Genomic DNA, 9,691 nt, shown 5'->3' with positions numbered 1-9,691 from the left:
ACAAATCCTTCACCCCACCCCCTTGCCTCTCAGGGACCAGGCTCTTGGTAACCCAGACAATCTCGGGCTCAGTCCTCTCCTAACCCATCTTTCAGTGTCCGTCTCCGCCCCCGGACCCTTTTGAAGATAAGACCAATGGGAAACCACGATTCCACCAGTAGGCGGAGCAAACCAGTCCCCACCCCCGAGGCCTCGGCCAATGGGCAGAAAGCGTGGGCTGGCGCTTGGGGGCTGCTGTCGGCTTTCGGAAACAGAATGAAGAGCCCGGGGACTGGGGGCTGCGCAGTGCGCGCCGCGCTCCTGCTGCTAGCTGCCGCTGCTGCTGCCGCTGCTGCTGCTCCTCCACCTCTTCCTAGGTCTTGCTGCTGCTGCTGCTGCTGCTTGTCCCTCGCGGTACAGCCAGGCCAGCCCTGGGCTGCTCTCCCGCGGCGGCAGCGGCGGCTGCATTTCGGTGCAGAGCCCGAGACAGCTGGAGCCGTCAGACAAGTGGGCAAGCGGGCGAACGGTCAGACAGCATGGCGGTAGAGGAAGAGGGGCTTCGCGTCTTCCAAAGCGTGAAGATTAAAATAGGTAAGAAAGGTGCCGCTCTCTCCGCAGCTCCTCGCTGGGCAGTTGACAAAAGGTGGTCCGGCTTCTTCGCAAAGTCTTGCGTGGGCCGGGAACCACAGTGTCTCCCGACACCTCGCAAAGCTGCTGCCCCACAACCCCCGCGCTCCCTTTTCCCCTGGGCTCTTCATTGCCTTGCTCTGCTCCTTGCAGAGCTTGCGCTCTTGCGGATGGTAAGGGCTGACGGAGGGGAGAATGAGATCCTTTAGAGAGGGAACCCGAAAAGAGACCTTGCCTGAGGGAAAAAAGAAGGCGTCTGTTGCATTTGAGATGCCTCCCGAAGTAACTGCTGTTAGGGCAGCGGTAGGCGAGGCTGAATTCGTGCTCCCTCTCTTCTTCTTTGCTCGGTTTCGTCTCCCGGAGCTGAGCAGAGTCCCCTCTGGCCGGGACGGCCCTGGAAAGCGAAAACTCCCATCCAGTGGTTTCTGCTTATGGAGGGGGGTGCTCAGCTTCGTGAGCCGGTCGGCCAGTGTCTGGAGAAGCTGAGTTTGCCTTGGCGGGGGGAGATATGACTTGGAGCAGGGCATGACAGTTTTGATTCCGACTTGTAGCGTGTGTGTGTTGCTTAATACATTATAATAGCAGCGGAACCTTCACATCTGTGTCAACTGCAGCTCCAAGGGAGCTGGTAATGCTCTTTGGTCTGTAAGCCTCATTATATTTATGAAGAGGTCCACTTTTCAGCTTCCAGTGCATTACTTTCTGCATAAATGATGTATTTTTCTTTGATTGAATTGTTTTCTGTCTTTAAGCATCTCACTCCCAGAGGGTAGGTTGGTTTCATTAGGTAGGTTATGGTATTAAGGTATATTAGCCACTGGCCAGTGCGAGAGAGAAAATACTGGGGTTTATACACTAAATCGGAGCAGGCAAAAATGTCAGAGCTGTTTGTTTGCATCGTTTCAATGGGAGATGTGACAACCCAGAGTAGGACACAAAGCCAGCAAGCAGCCTTGCTGTTCAGCTCGCTTTCTGTCACACAGAAAAGCTTCAGATTTTCTCAATGGGTCGTTATTTAGAATGTTGCAGCAGGCAGGGCTTTGGATGCTGCTGATTGAACTGCTAACATTAAAGTAGGTTTCCATAGGAGATGCTAAGGAGGTAGGGTTATTGTGTCCTAAGGTGGATGAACCCTGTGTGGTATCTGGGGACTCTTATTTGTTTTTTCTTCCCCTCCTCCCCCTTGGGAGAATGACGTGTAAATATTTTACAGAACAACTTTGGTACCTCATATTGACACAGTCGATTAAGGTGATGAATGCATAATTTCAGGAGGTTGGCCAGATGAGGGAATGTTTGGTTTGAGAATCGTCCCTTTGAAGGCTGCATAAAGCATCAACGTTGCTCGGGATTTTGTCCATCCATTGATCCATTCGCAATTAATTCTGTGCCCACTTAAAATTGTTGTTGGAAATACAGGACCCTGTCGTACTTAATTTATGTATTAACTGGTGTGTGATGTAGTCTGAGGAATTCAAGCTACCCTAATCAGCTTGTTTCCTGTCCTACATGCATGTCATTTTCTATCAATAGAATGTTTTATTTTGACTTAAGGACCACCACTTAGACACTATACTGAAAGTGTTGCAGTTAGGATGTGTAAGTGCCTTGCGTGTGATTGGGAATTCTCTCTCCTGTTTGACTGAGCTCTCTTAACAAACTGAGATATTTAGTACCAAGACATACTACAGAAACCTTTTGTTGTTCACTTTAATATGATGGATCAAGTAAGAAAGCAATGATACTGCAACATGGTCAGTAATCATTGGATTGCGCTATTCATTTTATAATCTGCCTACTCAAGTTTATTTCCAGAAGGATGTGAATAAATATAATGTAGCAGTAAAAAAAATGTGTTTTCCTAATTAAAGGGGAAAAAATTACTTAATGTGACTACAAAGTAATGAGCGAATTTCATTATATGATTTATCCAATCAGTTTAAACTACTTTTTACTCATACCCCTATAGACAGCCTCAATGTAGGCAATTGTTTGTTCAAGGAAGAATTCCAGCAGTGTTTTTAAACAAAAAGAATGCCTTTCCTTGAGCTCATTTTTTTTCTTTTGTACTATTCTGAATTGGCTAAATTCTCTCAGCCAATAAAGAAAGCATAACAGTTGAACTGGATATATTCCTGAGTTTACCATCTGCCATTCATAGAAGAGAATCCTGGGCATTGATTTGGTAATGAGTAACATAGAGGAACTTGGTTTGGATGGTATGTGGGTTGAAGAAGTGATTTGATTTGGTCCCTTCCTCTTCCTTCCTTCCTCCCTTTTCCTTTCCACTTTAACCAAGCAAACAAAACGCCAGAGTGAGGGTGAGGATTAATCTGATTGTTGGAGCATCTGCTGCCTCTAATCCTGCAGTGGCTATTGAGTATTATTTGAACCTTTTGGGAGTACCCTAATATTCTATGATAATATCACTAGGAAGATGAGTAGCCATCCCGGAAATGTACAAACTCCAATCATCCAACTCCCTAGATATAGCTCTGAGAATAAAACCCTGACTTTCTTTTTTTTCCTTCAAAATAGGCTTTTACCTTGATACTGAAACTACACATAAAGAAGTGCGTGAATGCATTGCCAAGGAAGATGGTATTCTATTCAGGGGCAATCAGTGGCTGTGCGTACAAGGCGATTATCATATTGCTTCTGAGCAGAGAAATGATTGAGGTCATTTGTACTGAATTAGTGCTTGTGGCTGGAAATCCTGGAAGAAAGCATACTAGTATAATTGTTTGATGTTTAGCTTTATTTAAATGTTGGAACATGTCTTTAGGCTTCAGTGCAGTGGCATGGGTGAAAGCCATATTAGTCAAACAGGAGGTAAAGGACTGATCCAATGCCTGGACAGGTGGTGAGCTGAGCTTTTGTTCAATTTCCCTTAATCCTCTTTGTTTATGGCCAGTATTTTTGCCTTGCCCTGCACAACTGTGACTAGTTTCAAAGACAGGGAACAAGCCAATAAATGGCCTTGGAGTGAATGACAAAGAGAGGAAAATTTTTAGCAAACATGTACCATTTCATTTTTGGGGGGGGAAGTGGTTCAGACTCATAGATAGCTTAGACTATGACTGGTACTTGGCATTATAAGCAAGGCCTGTCTTTGTTATTGGCATACTGTATGGCCTGGGGCAAGTTACTTCATCTGTGGGGTTTTCTTTCTTTAAATTTTTTTTTGAAAAATAAAATGCAGATAATAATTGTCCTATTTCCCTAACTAGTGGATGGCTGTCCAGTTTTGTGTTTCCCAAGCTCAAAGTTCCCTTTAAAGAAAATATATAATAATGAATAATCTTTCTATTAGAGAAAAGGGGAAGGGGGTTATTACAAATGGCTTTTTTTTTGGTATGTCCTGGGAAGCTTTGATTCTTAAAACTGCTAAATTTAAAATAGATGCTGAATTTAGTCTCCATGGCTTTGTATAGGCCATCCCTTGTGCTTGGAATGAACTGCCTTCTTACCTCTGCCTCATGGGCTCCTTATCTTCCTTCAAAGTCCAGCTGGAGTGCCACTTCCTAAAGGAAGCCTATCTTGATTCCTCTCCCTCTCCCTCAAGGAAATGACTCTGAATTTTGTAGTTGCATTTAATTTTCTATATGCATATCATTTTCTATCAATAGAATGTTAACTCTTTGAGAGGACAGGGAGTATTTTGTTTGTCTTTTTGTATTCCCCAGTGCCTGGAACACAACAGGAGCTTAATAAATGCTTGAATCAATCATGTGAAGATGTTTTCAATAAGAGAATGAATTGGAGTTGGGGCATGGAACATTCGGAGACCCTCTTTTTTTTCTTTTGTCCTTACCATTTTTCCCCCCAAGTAACATTGCCTTGAGCATTTAGAGAAGAATCTGGGATTTCATTCATTAAACATAATGCTATTTAAGATTCCTTTGTGCATGTCAATTTATTATTTTGATATATTCTTCAACAAACTTAAAATCTTACAATTTTGTATCTTAAGTGAAAATTATTTTTGCAACAGTATCTTATACATTAGAAAAAACCCAACCCCAACAATACTCACACCGTGTGTCATGTAAGACTAAACAAACACTTCCTATATGATTGCTACTTTGAGGAAGTATGTTCTAACATTTCCATGAGTCAGTGTTTTAGAACCTGAAAGGAAACAGCTTTAAGACTTGTGGAAGATGATTGGGTGGAAAAATTACAATGGAAAGGCTTCTGCTTGGCAACATAAATTTGATCCTGACTCTTGTATGCTACTGCCTTTTTAATATTCTATTTCTAATTTTTCTGAAGGATTTAGTACTTTAAAGTATAGTTTTGTTCTAATAAGTATATAATAATTAAAATATTAATATACAAAGATTTATTCGCTCATGCTAAAAAAGCAAGTATTATATACTAGGACTTAAAAGTAGTTCTCCTGAGCTGTTAAACTAAATTTTATACTTACATTATTTAGTCATGTCTGACACTTTGTGACCCCATCAACCATATCGTCCATGGAGGTTTTCTTGGCAAAGATACTGGAGTGGTTTGTCATTTACTTCTCCAGTGGATTAAGACAGACAGAGGTTAATTGACTTGCCCAGGGTCATACAGCCATTAAGTGTCTGAGGTTAGATTTGAACCCAGGTCTTCCTGACTTCAGACCTAGTGCTATATGCACTGAGTCACCTAGCTGCTTCCATGTTCCTACATATTACATCATCAGAATGGAAGGAGAAATCCAATGTGAATCTGTATTTAACCCAATGATGTGGTTTATTTCATTTTAAATAGCACAATCCTACTTGGATCTTGCTAAACCATGTCCCTAAATTATATACGCTATTCCTGAAGGCTCCTTAATCTCTTTCATGTCAACTACCCTGGTGCTGAACTTTCTGTTTCTGTATTTTTGAAGGGGAAGGAGAGTAAACATCTGATTGATAGCTCCTTCCATATTTATGGGAACAACTTTTTTCAAAAACATCCAACCTGGGAGTTATCTGCTCCCTTACCCATATTTACTTTATAGTTATAACCATCCTGACCTCACCCTTAGCCTGGTTCTTGACATATTTTCTGCCTTTTTATGTATAGTATAGAAGGTAGACTATTACAAAGCATCTTTAAATAATAACATCACCTTACATTACTTTAAAAAAATACATCACCCACCCACACATAGTAATAAGAGAATATTTTTGTGTTATTTTGACAGGACACCCAAACTATTATGCATTTGTGTCATAGTCTTGCTCTGTGGTATATGAATAGGCATTCCCCAAGTTCTAAATCCCTAAGTTTCTGGTGGATATTCAGTGTGTGTGTGTGTGTGTGTGTGTGTGTGTGTGTGTGTGTGTGTGTGTGTGTGTGTGTGTGTGTGTGTGTGTGTGTATCAGTATGTTTTCTCATTTTCTTCACTCTCCTTTTTCTTCCAATTTTTTTTAACCCTTTGCAGCTTAGTTATTCTACCAAAGTCCATGCACCTGGCTCTTCCCCCCCCCCGCCGCCCCCCCAAACTCTTTTCCTAGTTCTCCTTCAACTCTTCCAATGACTTCAGGGAGTGTTCTTCCTCCATCCTTTCTCCCTTCATTTCATTTGTAACCCTAAAACAACTCTGCCCCCAATGGTGGCTGATAAGCATGAGTAGTGTTATATATTAATCAGGATGAAGGAAACCCATATGTTGTGAAGTACCATTAAACATAAAAAACGAGTACCCCAAACCTCTAAAAGCTCTTGATAGTACCCACAAATTTCCATCTACCACTTCCTGCATCTGCCTCTAACTAAATCTGCCTTTCCTTGTGCACCAGGATTTAAGATAAATTACATAAAATGCTTTTAAGTTCACTTTTATGGTTCTTTTCTCCTAGTTCTTATTCTTGTAACAGAGAGAGGCATCAAGACATAGAGAATAAAGAGGATGGCCTCAGAATCAGGAAGACCTGGGACTCAGACACATATTGGATGTGTGATCCTGGGCAAGTCACTTAATCCCCAGCAACTCTAAGTGGCAAAGCAGGTGCTAAATCTGCATTAGTAAGAGAAGTTCCTCTTGGACAGCTCCTTACACTGATGAAATCACAGGTCTGGTTAAGGAAAAAAGTTGCAAAGGTATTGTTTTCTATGTTGTTATTTTTTAAATGCAATGGACCGTGCTGGGTAGGAGACTAGATTACTGGGTGTAATCACTGAGGTCTTTCCTCTCCAAATTCTGTAATTTTAAATATGCAGTGTTTCAAGCTACTTTAATGCTTCAGAAGATATATAGTTTCACTAGATCACAGATTTCAAGCTTGAAGGGATGATTTGGTCATTCATTCAATGAAGGTCATTGAATCCCTTCATTTTATAGACGAGAAAACTGAGGTTCAGAGAGGTTAAAGCCACACAGTTAGGTTGTTAGTACTTGACGAGATGAGGATTTGAATCCAGGTCCCTGACTCCAAAATAGTGCTCTTTCTACTGTCCAAGGCGTGAGTTGTCCCCAACACATGAAGACCACAGCCGTTTGTCAAGTTGGTAGACAGTCTAGTATCACTCTGGCCAGAAATGGTGTACTATGCAGAAAACCTAGGCACTGTGCATAATCTCATGTGCCTCTTTGTCTGTGAGATGAAAATATGTGAAAAGAAGGCACTAACAATTATTTTGGTCTAAAAGAAATGAATTAAAATTGACACCTCTTTCCACGCAGGAAATATAGGCACAATCCAAATTATTCAAGGAAACTTTCCTAGGGCTCAGGTGCTGTCTTAATTTGGTCTTTCATCTCCAGGAACCTCCAATCAAATTCAGTTTAATCACAAATGAAATCTGACTAATTCCCAACTTGATGGAGTGAGCAGAGCCCCTACACAGTAGACAACTGCTTTGTCAGAACAATGAATAGTAAATTGGGATCTACACCCCAGAGATTAAACTGTTAAGTAGCAGTCTACAGTTTATGAACAGTTCAGGGATTTAGGAAGCCTGGGGGAGGTGAGACCTGCTTGGCCTGGGTCCAGGCCTGACAGTGAGCCAACAAGTAAGGGTGTGTGGCACATACAGGTGCGTAAAGATGGAACACATATTAGTGGTTAAATAGGATTATTACCTTCAAGGAACTTCAGGCAGTTTTTTAATGCCCCAGAGTTAAAAATAGTTAAGATGCTGCTTCAATAGAAGGCTGGCAGCTAGATAATTAGCTATTTTTAACCCCTGGGTTGGGGAGTGGAGTGGAGAAAATGTATAGGAATGGACCAGGCCTAGAAGCAGTAGCCAAGACTTAAGAAGTCCTGACCAAGACTTTTAGAACCAGGCTTGGTATGATGATTCTTTAAATCAGAAGGGGATCATTTGGAGTTGCTTTACTCCAGTTTAGGGTAGCTTTTATCTTTTTAACTAGTTTTCAAATTCACTGGGAGGACCATTTGTAATCTTTCCCTCAAGTATCCAAGTGATTTTTCCGGGCTCTAGCTAGTAGATTTTTTTGTTTCTCTTTTGTTTTGTTTTCTTTTTTTGGTGGACTAGAGAATAGAGAGGACCTTGGGCTTATGAAAAAGATGGCAACTGGTGATATGGAAGAGCCTCATCAGAAGACAAAGTCTAGAAATGATTTCAGTTGGCAATAATCACTCCAAAGAGAATGTAATGGGAAGAGTTTCATGGAGAATGCTTTGATTTGCTTCTCTGATGCTAATGAGCCATTTGAGTCTGTAAACCCACAAAAGATGAAACTAAGTGAAGTTAATTGCATCTTCCTGAAGGTATTTAGGGAATCATAAAAGCTGCATAACACATTTTAAACAGGAGAAAAGGACATATTTAGAAGTGAAATTGATGTGTTGGCCTGAAAACAAACAAACACACAGAATGGTATGTCCTATAATTTTATTTAGGATTTTAGAGTGTTAGGAATAAATTATCTATGTGGCACCTGGAAATCTAGTATCGGAAGGGGCATTCATCTGCATCATTGATTCCAAAGCTAATTTCTCCAAATAATTTTGGGGGCTTTAAATATAGTGAGGAAATCCCATAAATGGTGGTCTAGAGACATGGAATATACTTTGGACTTATAGAGGGATTATGGAAATGTTGGAGTAAAAGGAAATTAAGCCTTTTTTATCCTGAGAAATAACATAATCAGTTTTTTTTTGCAATGCATCACTCTACAATTAATATTTTAGAAGGAAAAATATTTACTAGCCTTGACCTCTGCTCATGGAATTCCTAGTTGTATCACATGGAATGTTAAGGTTCTGTAGAAGAAAGTTTGGGAAATCTATCACTGTTTCTGGGCTCAAACTATACTGAGTATTGAAAATCTAGGCGTTCTGCCACCAAATGCTTTGCCTTCCACAGCCTTGGTAGCATGGCCCTCAATGGCTCAGAGAATGAGGAGCCAGGAGCTCTCAAAAGAGGGAGCAAGGTGGGAGGAGGACTCTGGAGAAAGATAATGAAGGGAGGAAGAGAAGATTGAATCAGATTTTTAAATTTATCATTTTTAAGAAGTAAGGATCATTTGATAATAAGTGTTTTGGGAACTGGTAAAAACCTTGACTGGAAAATGGTAAGTTTGGATATACTTATCTTTCTCCAGTCCTCATGCTCTAGAAAAATCTGACCCATTCAGCCTTGGAACTCCGTGGGGCTGCACTGTCCTAACTGGTAAGCCCTTTCTATCTCACCTTGCTTCAGTTTCCATCCTGGCCATCTCCTGCTGCCTTCACTGGTAGCCTCTCCCCTCCTTTCCAGCTGTAGGACCATAGTGAATTCAATGCTACCATTGCAACTAGAAGTGGTATACAAGACTACATCCCTGTGGCTCCTCTCACCATCTTGGTGACTTTCCAAGCCAGAATAAATCTCCCCAGCTACCACTCTCCTTACATGTGCCATCTTTCTCTTCTATAATGTGAACTCCTTAAAGGCAAGAGCTGTCTCTGTTTTGTGTTTGTACCTCCAGCACTTGGCACAGTGTTTGGCACATTTTAAGTATTTAAAGAATGGCTTTCATTCATTTGTCTTACCAATATCCTCATTTTACAGATGGAAAAACCAAGGCCTAACAAAGTTACATGACCTGACGCAATAGCTTTTTAGTGTCAGAATAACCTCTTGCTTGAACTGT

At 41.2% G+C, this 9,691-nt stretch overlaps 1 protein-coding gene across 2 annotated transcripts in view; it reads left to right on the top strand.

Annotated features, from left to right (window-relative positions):
• Positions 1–259: 259 nt before the first annotated feature.
• RASA3 (RAS p21 protein activator 3) overlaps positions 260–9,691 on the top strand; it is a 298,273-nt gene continuing 288,841 nt past the window's right edge. For both annotated transcript variants that reach the window (XM_036756651.1, XM_036756650.1), the window contains exon 1: positions 260–570. In XM_036756651.1, coding sequence (XP_036612546.1) covers positions 516–570 — 55 coding nt within the window. In that variant the 5' untranslated portion in view covers positions 260–515. The remainder of the gene's footprint in view (positions 571–9,691) is intronic.

This window comes from Trichosurus vulpecula, chromosome 4, assembly GCF_011100635.1.
Source record: "Trichosurus vulpecula isolate mTriVul1 chromosome 4, mTriVul1.pri, whole genome shotgun sequence".
NCBI classification, from domain to species: Eukaryota; Metazoa; Chordata; class Mammalia; order Diprotodontia; family Phalangeridae; genus Trichosurus; species Trichosurus vulpecula.
The sequence above is the reverse complement of the archived record's forward strand: the minus strand, read 5'-3'. Positions and strand labels throughout refer to the sequence as shown.